General features: G+C 41.6%; 1 protein-coding gene across 2 annotated transcripts in view; it reads left to right on the top strand.

The window, feature by feature from the left end:
• The window catches only part of gnav1 (guanine nucleotide binding protein (G protein) alpha v1), a 76,426-nt gene that overhangs the window by 19,550 nt on the left and 43,158 nt on the right, over window positions 1-13,718 (top strand). For both annotated transcript variants that reach the window (XM_017683231.2, XM_017683230.2), the window contains exons 4-5: window positions 1,874-2,034; window positions 11,230-11,358. In XM_017683231.2, coding sequence (XP_017538720.1) covers window positions 1,874-2,034; window positions 11,230-11,358 — 290 coding nt within the window. The remainder of the gene's footprint in view (window positions 1-1,873; window positions 2,035-11,229; window positions 11,359-13,718) is intronic.

Raw genomic sequence — 13,718 nt, 5'->3', positions numbered from 1 at the left:
ATTATATTTTTATATATTATATTATAAAAAAGCGTACGGAATATATTTATTAGTTTATTAGTTATTTATTATTTATGTTTGTTTATTTACTGTGTATATCCAGATTTTTCGTACCAAAGAGAAAATTAACGCAGTACATTTACGGCGTTTAGCAGACGCTCGTATCCAGAGTGACAGAGTGATCATTTTAAACAGGCAGGTGAAGGTGGTGTTAGGAGTCTTGCCCAAGGACTCTTATTGGTATAGTGTAGGGCGCTTATCCAGGCAGAGGATTGAACCCCAGTCTGCAGCGTAGAAGGCAGAGGTGTCACCCACTACACTACACTAAGCACATAGTTAGTAGTTCAAAATTAAGTAGCTAACAAAATCGACTAAAATCAACTGGAAACAGATAAAAAACTGAAAAAATGAAGGCTAAAGTCAGACCTGGCGTCTTTTCCACTGTATAGCTAAATGGATCTGAGTGACCCATCCAGTGTTCTTTCCTCATAGACACAGCTTAACGTGGATCGCTGCGCGGCTAGCTGCTCAAATCTGACTCAAATCTGAGGAACCGAGGTCGAGAGGCTGCTGCTGGCGTGACGACTGAAACTGAGGTCGTTCTGTAGCGCTTGGATTTGTGGCTAGATGGCGAATGCTAGCCGACTCCTCCCTTGTAGTTAGCCACACTCCTGTTTAGCTTAGCTGGTGGGCCGCAGTGCCGATCAGATCTGCTGTAGTCGATAAAGGCGCATGTCTGAGGGAGCGGAGTCGAGTTAAGGCTGATGGGAGTGTTAAACAGTGCAAATCAAACCTGTTCTGCTGTGTTTTAAGCCCTGTCCCGCTTGGCTTGGCTAATGCTAGCGTAGTTAGCAGTGTGACAGTGCCAGTGTTTTGGCTCTACAGTGGAAAAGAGGCCTGTGTTACTTTAAGCCCCTGCCAGCAAAGAAACATTTGAAAAACGAGAAATCGTTCCTGAGACGGTTTCACACGTTATTGCAGTGGTTTTCCTCCATTCACTGTTGAAAAGTGAAGTTTATTTAAGAGGCTAAAGTGGAATCAGCCAGTTAGCATGACGCTGATGAGTGGGTTATAAGCCTTCATTACTTGTTAGCTCCAACGCTAAAACTAAAGAAGCAAACATGTTTTGGCTGATCCACTTTTGGTGTAAAAGCAGGGAAATTTGAGCAATTCCTTAAAAAACTGCCTTAGTTTGGTGTTATCAGCTTTTGCTGTGCTGCTCACCAGTTGACTACTAGCCTAGCCACCAGTCTCTGAGGTAATAAATATAGCCAAGCTAGCCTGAGTGTAACTCTTAAGCCGGTATTCAAACAAGTTGGAAAGAAAATGCGATTTTGTCTTTGTTTAGCACAAAATAGACTAAAAATTAGGCATATTTTACCCTCTTAAGTCTGAAAAAAGCCAAACTAAATCAGCTAATTAGCCAACTCTAGCTTTACCTTTACCTTTACCATTTCTGTCACTGGAGTAATCCGAGAAGTAAACGTGTCTTGGCTGGTGTAAAAGAGGGGAAACTGTGTAGGACTGACTTTTAGTTGAACTACTACTTTAAAACTCCATTAGTTCACTGCCATCGTGCCGAGCTTTTGTTTTAACCACGCATTGGAATGAGAACTGTAATTAACAGAGCAATTAGCTGCGCTGGAGCGGCTAATTATCGTGTCGCGGTGACGGTCTTGCAGATGGATGCAGGTCAGTTCGCTTCTACAGGGATCTTTCCGCCCCCTCATGGACGTTTGTTCCCTCCAGACGTCACTCTTCTTTCATCGGTGCCCGCGTGGTTCTCGGTGTGAAGCTGTTTTTCTCTCTGATCAGCGCAGATTGTGACGGGAAGTTTTGTCGTTTTTTTTGTCTGTGTATTTGTGTTCCACAGGTCCACGCTCACTCCGTGCTCTCGTGTGGCAGGTGCTTTGACGAGGAACAGGTGTTGTTCCCGTTTATAGGCCACGCCCTCTGCTGTCTTTGGGCGGATCAGGGGGTCCGGTCGGCGGCGGCCCGCGGATATGAATACGAGCTCAACGACTCGGCGCTCTAGTGAGTACAGTTGCATTCTGGCCTACAGCTACAGGTTGTTGTGTTATTAGAGTTCTCAGCTTCAGTCAGTTTGAAAGAATTCATAATTTTATATCGTTTTCATCCGTCAGCGTTCTCTCACTGAAACACCCAGTATGCATCATGCACATACATCACACAGCTATTGGTAAAATCCCACTCGGTAATGTCTTCCAGGTTTCTCAGACACAAGAGGGCGCTCCCGAGCGAGTCCAAAATGAATGGAGCATTTGAGCAAAATCATAGTCGATAAATACTTAAACATAAAAGAATGCAATCATTTCCTGAACAGCGTAAAACATTTTACCACCGCTGTTATATTTTTAAGAGCTTTTAAAGTTGAGTTATAAGAATGGCGCACCAATGAACGCCAACTAATCAGCACTCAGTAGCAGTAACGTCAGCGCCCTGCTGCCCAAAACCCGAAAAAAGAAAACATACTGGTGTGTTTTCTTAGCTTTTTTTTTACTGAAATACGTCCTTCTGCTTTCTAAAATTAAGGGAAAGTTTTGGGTGAGTGATTAGAAACTATTTTAACTTTGTGTTTAGCCGTTTAGCTCCATTCACCCCCCTTCGCTGGGCACAGTCATGGCTTTGATATAATGGGGGAAATGAGAAGGCGCCAGGCTCCTCATAAACCAGCTCTGGTGTCAACCAATTGACTGCTAGCCTAGTCACTGATCTGTAAGCTGATAAAAACGATCCGGCTAGCCTTGGTCTATCTCGTATACTCTCATCAGAGTATTTAAATAAATAGTAAAGAAAACAGCAGTTCGATCTTTATTTATCTCAATTAGGACACTGGAAGGAAGTTTTCACACCTTCCTTTAGGATAAAGAAGCCGAACTGAGGTATCTAGACAGCTACCTTGCTAACTTTGTTGAGGAGTCCTTTGTGATTCAAGTAATCTATTCTTAAAAATTGATACTAAGACATTATACACTGTTATAAATAAAGGTACCATGCAGGTGCATGATTCATTCATCAAGGTACAAACTATGTAAACGTTCCCTCAAAGGTACAACAGTGGTGTTAAGGTCCAGTGGTGTACCTTACATGAGTTCTTCCCAGTGGAAAAGTAGATATTTGTATCATTTCGTAACCGAATGTTTTAAATCAGAGCAGTAGAATAAAAGCCTGAGGCGAGACGGGGTGTGTGGAGTCAATACAACTTAGAAAATGTAATTTCAATGGATTATGGTTCAGTTTTGTTCCCTGACTAAAGGTACTGAGATGTACCCCTCAGGGTACCACCACAGTGACAAGAGGGAGACAGCCCCAATGACAGCGTCGTACCTTTTTTTCTGAGAGTGTGTTAGTTAATACGACTGCAGGAAGATGTTCAGCTTCCTAGCAGTAGCGTGAGCTCTCTGGCTTGTGGATGTTTTCAGATCTGAAGCAGCTTGATTTTGATGAAAACTTTAAGTGCTGTTTATCTGATGAGGGCAGTTTTGGTGTCTACCAGGTCTTCCAGGTGGCTGCTAGGAGCCCAACTTTCTCTGTAGTGTATAACTTTTGAACTTTCTCCTGTATTATGCAAGTGGATCATCTCATATCTAATCTTCTCGAAATAGTATCCTCAACGAGTAGCTTGTACTTGATGGCCATTTTTACTAGAAATAAAACAGTGGGAATATTAACTTGTCTGAAGGACATGTTAACATCTTGACAGTGTCATGAAAGACATTCAGATGCATGACTGTGCGGTGTCTGCATATCATATACATATATTTAGCACACTGGAATTGACCGATCATGGTTTAAAATGGGTTTGGGAATTTATACCGAACTTTAATTGACTCCAATTGACCTCTGGCGATGAACTCTGGCTTATTCTTTGCACTCTATGCATATGAATTTTGCCATCCAGTAGCAGCTGTGATGGTGCAGTCCATACCTTCCTAGACAGTAACGCTGTTGTTTGTTGTTTCGACTAAAATTTGAAGTAATAATAGAGGTTGAAGGTTTAATTTGAGTATAGGCATTTAAACAGATTTATATCTAGATTTTGCAGATTCTAAACTCTCTGTGCCACATTTTGTGTTTTGTAAGTAGGAGATATTTTATGATCAGTTGAATTGGAGTTGTTGTGTATAGTAGAGTGGCCCAACAACAGGTTTCGGGACAGATTTGGGGCAATTTTTCATGTTCAACACTGAGCTTGGTTTGTTTTCCAAGGAGTGTTATTTTTTCTCTGGTTGTTTTAATTTGCGGTATATGACTGCGCTGCCTTCGGATGAGCTCTGTAGCTTGAGGAGTTTGTGAACATCCTTGTCGAGGTTGCTTACAGTGACTTAGGGCTTTCTACAGTAGCTGCAGTAGCGTGAGGAATTTCGGAGCATCTGTGTTAACAGGTGGATGCTGTTCACTGCCAGCTGTAATCAGCAGTTCCTCAAAAAAATACTGCCATAAAAACTCAGTTAATGATTCGATACCGTTTGGGTATTTGTTACATTTTCTTTGGGACCCGTTTTCAGTATTTACCAAAAGAAAAAATGATGATTTATTATTATTTCACCTCAGATTCTTGGCCTTTGCTCGTATTCTTTGAAGAACATTTAAAATGACCAATTTCCAGTGCCTTCATACTGTTCACCCCTATATTGTGCATGTGGTGTTGGGCTGAACCTGCGGGGAGTGAAAGTGTGGAGGTCACTGTGTTCTTCTCCTACATGGCCTGCTGTTAGTGTGTGAGGGTGGACAACATGGACAGGCTGCTGACTGGCTACAGCTGCTTAAGGAGAACCCTACTCTGGACAGTCGTGATATTTTAAACATCTGGAATTTTTTCCGTGAGCTTCTGGTTGTATTGATTAAAATGAATAATAATGCGGTGAGTTCGCCAGACCACTGAGTAACAAACACGCCAACACCACACAAGAGCTGACTGGGTTTCTAATATATTTCCTCATTAGAATATATGAAGAGACGGAGCTGGAGACGCTCAGCGGTGTGTGTGGTACTGTGAGAGGACAGTAATCAGCGCTTAAAGACAGTTCGGAGTCCTGACTGTGACTGTGATTAAACAGCGGGAGGGTAATTATTTAAACCAGGCAGTCGAGCCCCCCTTGTGGCAGCAGTGCGGAGTGTGTCACAGCAAATTAGGATCCCCTGCGCAAGTGTGTGTGTCTTAAATGGCAATTAGTGCTCTGTGTGTGTGTGTGTGTGTGTGTGTGTGTGTGTGTGTGTGTGTGTGTGTGTGTGTGTGTGAGACAGCTGGGAGCAGTTGGTTTAGTGTATTTTCTCTAGTTCACACAGTGAACTGAGCACCACACACACACACACACACACACACACAGTCAGGCTGTACTTGCATTGCTGTCTTTCTCAGGACCTGATATCCTCACTAGTAAATAACTAACAACACAGTCATTATCAGAAGCCCATCCCCCCCACCCCAAACACCACACCTGATTGGCTTACACACTTTAACGAATACCCACACATTCTGCAAATTAACACTTAAGGCACATACAGTAATTAAGAGGATATAATGATTAGACTCCAGCTCTCAGTTTCATCTCTATTGAAAACTGCTTCACACACAGGCATCAGCCTCGCTGTGTGTCATCGCCTTAGGAGCGACTCTCAGCCGTTTAAGCAGAAGCCTTCAGATCAGAGCGTCTTTAACATGCCGTTCGGCAAACGTCCATTTTTGTGTCCCTAGCGTTTACAGATTCATTACACTTGGAAAAAAATGTTACTTGTATTTTAAACTAAAGCAAAAAGTTATTTTAACAATTCCACCTTCTTCAACCTCAATTTAGCAATATTGGGTTTTAAATCAGTCATCTAGAATTCCAAGCACCACAGAAGAGCTCGAGCTTTTGACGTAAAAATGTTAGTTTTTTTGCTATTTTAACTGCAGTAATCTATACATGATTATGAAATGTATAATTTAAATGACAAAGAAAACAAATGCCAAATAAACACTATAAAATGTATATATATAAAATGAAAGTTATCCCCAGGACTCGTGTCACTGGTGTTACTGCGTAACGAAAAGTAATTTTGTAATAAAAGTCACACTGATGACATCACTCGACATCCTTTCACCTGTTTTCTCATGGTGAGTCCGCTGTGTCTCTCAGAGATTTTCTCATTCAGCTCATGATCTCATATGAAACTTTTAGTTGACGTCACTGGTGTGACCGACTTTATTCTGAGGTAATTGTGAAAAATAGAACACTAATAGATTAAATTCCATACTTTAGTGGACGTTCTCTGATTGACAGCGTGTGGTTTGATGTTCTGTAGGAGCCGTTTAGTAAAATGATTGGTTCATTGAAAACGTCTCTGGTGTTTCCTTTATTGTGTAACACCGATGACGATCAGTAACACTATTGACACCTATGGAGAGACAGAAAAGTGGACATTTCAAACGACCCTAACATGAAAAACATGCATTCAGTCAGTCTTTTAACTGCTGCCGTATCTTAAAAGACATGAACGCTCGTGTTTCATGCCATAAATATTTTGATGTCAGTTTTAGATGGAAATGAGTCTTTGTATGAGAAATGTCGCTGAGTAGATTTTCCATCTATGTACAGCGCAGCCAAGCGAACAATGGTCAGCGATTCAGAAGGGCAGTGCCTCTCTGTGGAAATAGAAAGTTCACTGAACTGAAATCCTACAACAAAAAACTTGTTGCTGCTGGTGGAAGAAAGAGATTGAGATCATTTGAAGGTACCTGTTGGTCTTTACATTGGGTGTGAATTTCATGTTGAATGGACCAAAAGAAACGTCCCAAAATGACTTGGGGGGAAAAAAGTCTGGTTCCATTGACTTGCATTAAAAGTAAATTTTTTTTTCTTTTTTCTTTTCAGTTTTTAGTGCTGGTCCACTAAATTCCTCAGATCAGTTTGACCTGTAAGTTCTCATGTCATTATTCTCTGACTCTAGCATTGCAGTCACTCGCCTCCTCCATGCACATCATTGATTTATATACAAACTCTTCCCCATCAGTGAAATTCATGGTTTTGAGTGGTCAGTATGTCACTCATATGAATCGTACTGATTGGAAGAGTTTCTGGAAATGGAGCCATAATAGGATGGATAAATGGAACCCTAGTGGAGTAGAAGGTTCTTGAGCAGTTGGTTTCATTTTCAGATATAATATATTTCTAGACTAGCTTCAGAAATGTGGGTGCAAAAAGGCCACAATGTGTGAATTATTATTGTTTGGCATCCAAACAGTCAAGCTATCACTTTCGTTATTGTCTGACATTGATGTAGAACACATTGACGTCTGTGGACTGTTTTAACTGCTAGGGGAGATGGTGGCGATCATAGGGGTCCGAGCACCTTGTGCCTGACGGAGTCAGTATTCTCATGTTTCACATGACGTCACACTGAATAGTCGCCAGCATTTTTAGGGAGTGACTGCATAGTGCGATGCCTTCAATCTGCTGGGCCTTGCGAAGGAATGAGACACGACAGAAACCAAGAAAGACGAGAGATACACAGAGTGCTTTTACTCCAGGCTTGGAGCCCCTGCACTGTATAATTTACACTGAAAATTTGTGCTTTTGCCTTTGTCTGTGAACTTACTACTTTGGAGATATAAATGTATTGACATGTTAAATGCATTTAGTGGTTTTTGCAAACATCTTAAGTAGATTTAAGAGTGTATGTGTGTGTGTGTGTGTGTGTGTGTGTGTGTGTGTATATAATATATATGTATATAAAATTCTTTTGTATTAATGTTATTACACTAGGAGTGGTTCTAAGATTTATACAAGGGGTCCAAGCACCTTGTGCCTTATGGAGCCAGCAGAATGCCTTAAATTTGCTGGGCTTTGAATGATTCACCTCCGAGACACGACAGAAGCCGAGAAAGATGAGAGATACACAGAGCTTTAATTCAGTGTTTTCAAACTCCAGGCTTGGAGCTCCTGCACTATATAGATTAGTGTTTTTCTCTGCTGCTCAGCTCAATAAGTTGTAATTAGATGATAATATCATTTATTTTAACCCAAGAAACTATGATGGCTCCTGTGATGCTGCGAAGATAAAGCTGATCCTCCAGGAGCGACTGGTGTTTGTTTGTGGTCGTGATTGTTTACCTCAGGATGAGCTGCATGAAGCAGCATGAAGCTTTGTTCTTTTGTGTGTCCAGGTGAGTTCAGGAGCTGATCTGTTCAGACTGATGTCGCATACAGATCACATTTAAAAGATGAACAGCCAAACAAAAAAATACAGTTTTGGTGAGGAAAATCAGATTTTGGGCCACTTTTACCTGCTGTGTGAACGCACTTTCTCAAAGAAATCTGCAGACACACGTCCGAAGTTCAGTCTTAGAATTTGGTTTTACTCTCTGCTTCTTATAATTACAGTCAATAAAACTTTACATCACATCTTAGATGTCCACTTTGTTTCTTTTGGTCTATTCGCCATGCAATTTACACACAATGTAAAGAGCAACAGACATTTTCAAATTATATCAAAAAACTGAAAAACAATCAAACTTATTCAGCCAATAATGATGTATTACATTTTTGAAAATAAATGTTTTAAAAAGCGTAATAATTTATATTAAGAGCATTTTGGAAAGGTAAACATCCACAAACAGGCTCTGTAGGTTTGTGCGAACTTTCTGATACTGTACGTGTATGTGTGGTTCAGTGATGAGTGGTGATGGTAATGGTCAGTTGGAGGGGGGGATGCATTAAGACCTGACCCTGGCGGTCACTACCTGCTGAGAGCTGCTGAGATCTTAAGGCCAGAGGAGTCTGTAGACAGTGTTGTCTCTCGCACACACACTTGGATACGTATCTCACTCCAGCACACTCGCTCTGGTCTCTGGGGACGAGTCTGGGAGCTACGCCGCTGGGAGGGGGCAGCAGAGGCGTCTTTCTGCCCGGGGGGCTTAGCCGTTTCGACTGCTGCTGGAATGTCAAGGAATCGTTTTGGCACTCGGAGGTGTCTGAGTGTGTTTGTGCGTTTTATTTTTAGTCGTGCAGCGTTACGATGTTCTTAGATGGAGCGTGTTGGTTTAGCGGTTTAGATACCGAAACAATAATAATGCAAAACAGCCCGAAGAGCCAATAAGAAGGTGCAGTGTTTCTGATTGGGTTGCGAATGTAAACATATTGTTTGTTTATGATTGTATTACACTTGTGAAGGAAAATGCACTGAAGTGTATTTTTCAGAAGTGTATTTAATATAGAAAGTACACACTTTTAATGTTTATACTTATACTTACATATACTTTAAATACTTTAAAATTCAACTATGACTAAATATAGATTTTATATTTTTTGCTCTCTACTTTTCTCTGACTGTCTATCTCTCTATCATGCTTGCCCTTCTTTCTTTCTTTCATCTCTCTCTTTTATCCTTCTCTCTCTCTCTCTGTCACACATTTGACTTTCATGATGATGCAGAGATGAACTCTCCAACTCAAACTGCAGCTCCGTGTGTGTGTGTGTGTGTAGTGTGTGAAGTACTGTGGGGTGGGGGGAGGGTTGTCTGGGGTGTGTATCGTAATGAAGCCCTCGGGAATGCAGAGGATAATCCCTCTTTGAAATAATGCTCATTACGCATATGCAAATCCTACGTAAGCCGGCTAGTATCCTGTGGTATGAATATTTGCAGCTGCAATTAGCATCCGATTAGCGCCCCCCTCTGGGGCAGCGTTATCATTGCCGCACCCCTAAACACTGTGACGTCACTGCGTGGAGCAGCGTCCCACGCAGGGAGATTAACCCCAGAGTCGCGGAGAAAGCCTCCATGTCGGTGCAGTTAGCGAGCTAGCTGACTCGCTAACCATAAGCAAGAGTTGCGGTTTTAAAAAATTGTGTTGTGAACAGTTTTGCCTTAAGTGGGGAACTTTAACCTAATAGCACAGAACTTGTAAGCTGCCTGTAGATGAGTTAGACCAATCAGAGGCAGCTAAACCTCCATGAGTTGTCACCAGTGGTGGACAGTAACTGAGTAACTGAGTATCTGAGTAAATGTAATTAGTTTCTGTACTTTAGTATTTTTGGTGTATCTGTACTGAAGTTTCTCCGTTCTGGGCGACTTTTTCCTTTCACTCCACTACATTTCAGAGTCTAATATCCGACTTTTTCCTCCTACATTTTGAGAAATCTGTGGTTCCTTTTGGTTTCTGTGTGTATAAAAACGTAACATGTCAAAACGAAAGAAGCGCAAAGCCAGAGCACCAATCAGGGCCCAGCGGTCACTTTGTTTAGAGCTGGTTTTGACCTGTTGGTCATACCGACCCAGTGCAGCACGCGGTTCAACGTCAGCACAGCAGCGTAAAACTTTGGGAGAGTCTGTTCAACATAAATGATGAACTAACCTAACTTTGTGTAAATAGAGCTCAATATAGAAATATGTCCACATATGCAGTCGAGACTGACGCGGCTTTTTTCTGAATTTCTACAAACACCATTTCATTTTATAGTAAATGAGTTTGGGCTGGTTTATGTTTATGAACAGACGCCTACAGATCAACATAGTAAAGGAGCTCATCTGTGATCCTGAGTTTAAAGCCAGTTTTTATTCAACTTAAACTTGGAACTAAGTTGTAAATAAATCTGAAACTGAAACTTTGCTTGTGTGTAAAAAGTGATTTCAGAGCCACTCGGTTCTCCTGATGGAAACTGTTTACCTTCAGTGTTTTGTGCTTCTGATCATTTTAATAGACGTCAGCGTCACTAATTAATGACGTTCTATTAAAAGACTGGTTTACCAAGAGAGACGCTGGAGGACTTTCACCTGAAATGAGTTCATGAAGCCAGTCTGGTTATAAAAATGATAACAGGACATCAGAGCCAGAATTACTCTTTTAGTACTTTTACTTTATACTTAAGTACATTTGAAGGTAAATACTTTAGTACTTTTACTCAAGGCTGATGATGCAAATCGGCTTATCAGAGTTGATCTCGACGCAGAATCACTCAGCGATCACGATGCGTTTCACTGAAATGAGTTCTGCTCAGAGTTTGGCTGGGAAACACCTGGAGTGATGGAACACCTGGAAACATGGAGTGGCTGGACCTGAAGACTGAACAGTGGAGCTGAGGGGCTGATCCACACTCACAGTCTCAATACAGTGTTTTTAACATCATCCAGATGATTCACACATTCATTCTCTCTCTCTCTCTCTCTCTCTCTCTCTCTCTCTCTCTCTCTCTCTCTCACTTTCACTTTCTCTCTCTGTCTCTGTAGTTTTTTCGAGAACATGGCTCGGATTGTGTCCCAAGACTACGTACCCACAGAGATGGACGTGCTAAGGGTCAGAATACGGACCACGGGGGTCATCGAAACTCAGTTTAAGGTCAAACACCTGGTCTTCAGGTAAAACTCTTTATAGTGCTAATCCAACTTTTTGTGAAGTTGTTCAGACGTCTTTACAGTGGTGGTGATAGGAACCAGAGGTCGCCATGACTACAACACAGACAAAGACATTTTATTTACTAATATTATTTACTAGGTGGACGTCCGGTTCCTATCACCACCACTGTGAACAGTTCTGACTTGGTAAGTTTCTCTGGAGCAGAGCGTTTCACACCAGACCACTCAAATTACTAGTTTACATCAATTCTGGAGAGAATCAGTTGAAAAGTTGAAAACATCTCAAACACGGACAACTTGTGTTTAAATACACGTGGAATCCCCCTTAAAGTCACAGTACTTACAGAGCATGCCGGTGATCTTATTGGAGTTCATTGAAACAAGTGGAGAAACTGTGTAAAGTACAGATTCTTAAGGTTTAGTCTATATCACAGTTTATCTGAAGCGGTGATATTTTAACTCATTTCGTTTGAATTTGATTTAATCTTGTGTTATATAAAAGCAATAAGCCACAAGAGGCCATGCGTTACTGTGATTATATCACGGGTAAGGGTGGTTGTTAGGCACAGTGCGAAGCCGAGTAAAACGTCCTTCCCTGTCATGAAATTGCAGTAACGCACAGCCTCAAGTGCCTAACGGCAGCTAACAATAAATATCATACAGTCCATACTGTTTTAGAAAATACTTTGAGTTCTTATTAATAAAAATCGACTTCAACAAATCGCAAGAAATGTTGTTCCTTAAGTGTGTAGTATCAGCTACAGACCGCTGTTTACCCAGAGATACCATCTCTGCGTGTTGTAATCACTTCATGATTTTTTTATTTTTTGTTATATACACTGAACATGTGATATCACAGCACTGTTTGATGCACAAACTCTCACTTTATAAGTACTTTTTGGTCACCAAATTGCCGCTCTTCTCACACTGAGCTACCTGCTCCCTACATAGTGCACTACGTAGGAATGTAATTTAATTGTATCCTGCAGCCCAACAGAGTAAAAAGCATAAATAGTCATTTGGCACTCAGGCACATCCACACTGTACAATTATTTATATAATTATAGAATCATGTTTGAATCGTAATACAGAGCGTCAGTAATAAGACTGTCCATCTAAGGGAAACCATATCAGGCAGTTTTGTATTGGTTTCCTGATAAACGGCATCCCCAGTATTGATGCCGTCGTGACGGCCGCCAGCTCTCTGCTCACGCTCCGCGCCACATTTCCAATACATCCACATCATGTGCGGTATTCATGCCCCCCTCTGAGTGATTACTCAATACATCAGCAGCTTAATTAGCCTGAGACTCGCCGTAGCCTGACAGCGCTCTGATCTGGGAGGTGGTGATTGTGCCGGATTTAGGTGCTTATCTCACATCTCAGATCATTACCTGAAGGCCTGAGCTCAGGTAGATGATCTTACCCTGCAGGTTTGCCTTGTCCGTGGCTACAGTGGTTCTGTCGATTGTTTTTCCATCTCGCACCCACAAAAGCGTCTTTCCCAAAATTCATTAAGGTTGTGTTTTATTAAGGCCCAAATTAGACACAAGTAAAATTTTCATCACTATAACCTGTATTACATAGTTGGAGGTTGCATTAGTTGTAATAATACATACTAAACACTTTTTAAAAATCTTAAGTAAATTGTTGATGGAGAATTATCATCTGAAATCACATCTTGTTAGAATAAAACAGACAGTGAGTGGAAGCACAAGGTGGGTGTTTCTAATAATGTGGCCAGTGAGTGGAAGCACAAGGTGGGTGTTTCTAATAATGTGGCCAGTGAGTGGAAGCACAAGGTGTTTCTAATAAAGTGGCCAGTGAGTGGAAGCACAAGGTGGGTGTTTCTAATAAAGTGGCCAGTGAGTGGAAGCACAAGGTGGGTGTTTCTAATAATGTGGCCAGTGAGTGGAAGCACAAGGTGGGTGTTTCTAATAATGTGGCCAGTGAGTGGAAGCACAAGGTGTTTCTAATAAAGTGGCCAGTGAGTGGAAGCACAAGGTGGGTGTTTCTACTAAAGTGGCCAGTGAGTGGAAGCACAAGGTGGGTGTTTCTAATAAAGTGGCCAGTTAGTGGAAGCACAAGGTGGGTGTTTCTAATAAAGTGGCCAGTTAGTGGAAGCACAAGGTGGCTGTTTCTGATAAAGTGGCCAGTGAGTGGAAGCACAAGGTGGGTGTTTCTAATAATGTGGCCAGTTAGTGGAAGCACAAGGTGGGTGTTTCTAATAAAGTGGCCAGTGAGTGGAAGCACAAGGTGGGTGTTTCTAATAAAGTGGCCAGTTAGTGGAAGCACAAGGTGGCTGTTTCTGATAAAGTGGCCAGTGAGTGGAAGCACAAGGTGGGTGTTTCTAATAATGTGGC

This window comes from Pygocentrus nattereri, chromosome 25 (assembly GCF_015220715.1).
Source record: "Pygocentrus nattereri isolate fPygNat1 chromosome 25, fPygNat1.pri, whole genome shotgun sequence".
Lineage (NCBI taxonomy): Eukaryota > Metazoa > Chordata > Actinopteri > Characiformes > Serrasalmidae > Pygocentrus > Pygocentrus nattereri.
This window is presented reverse-complemented; position numbering and strand designations above follow the sequence as displayed.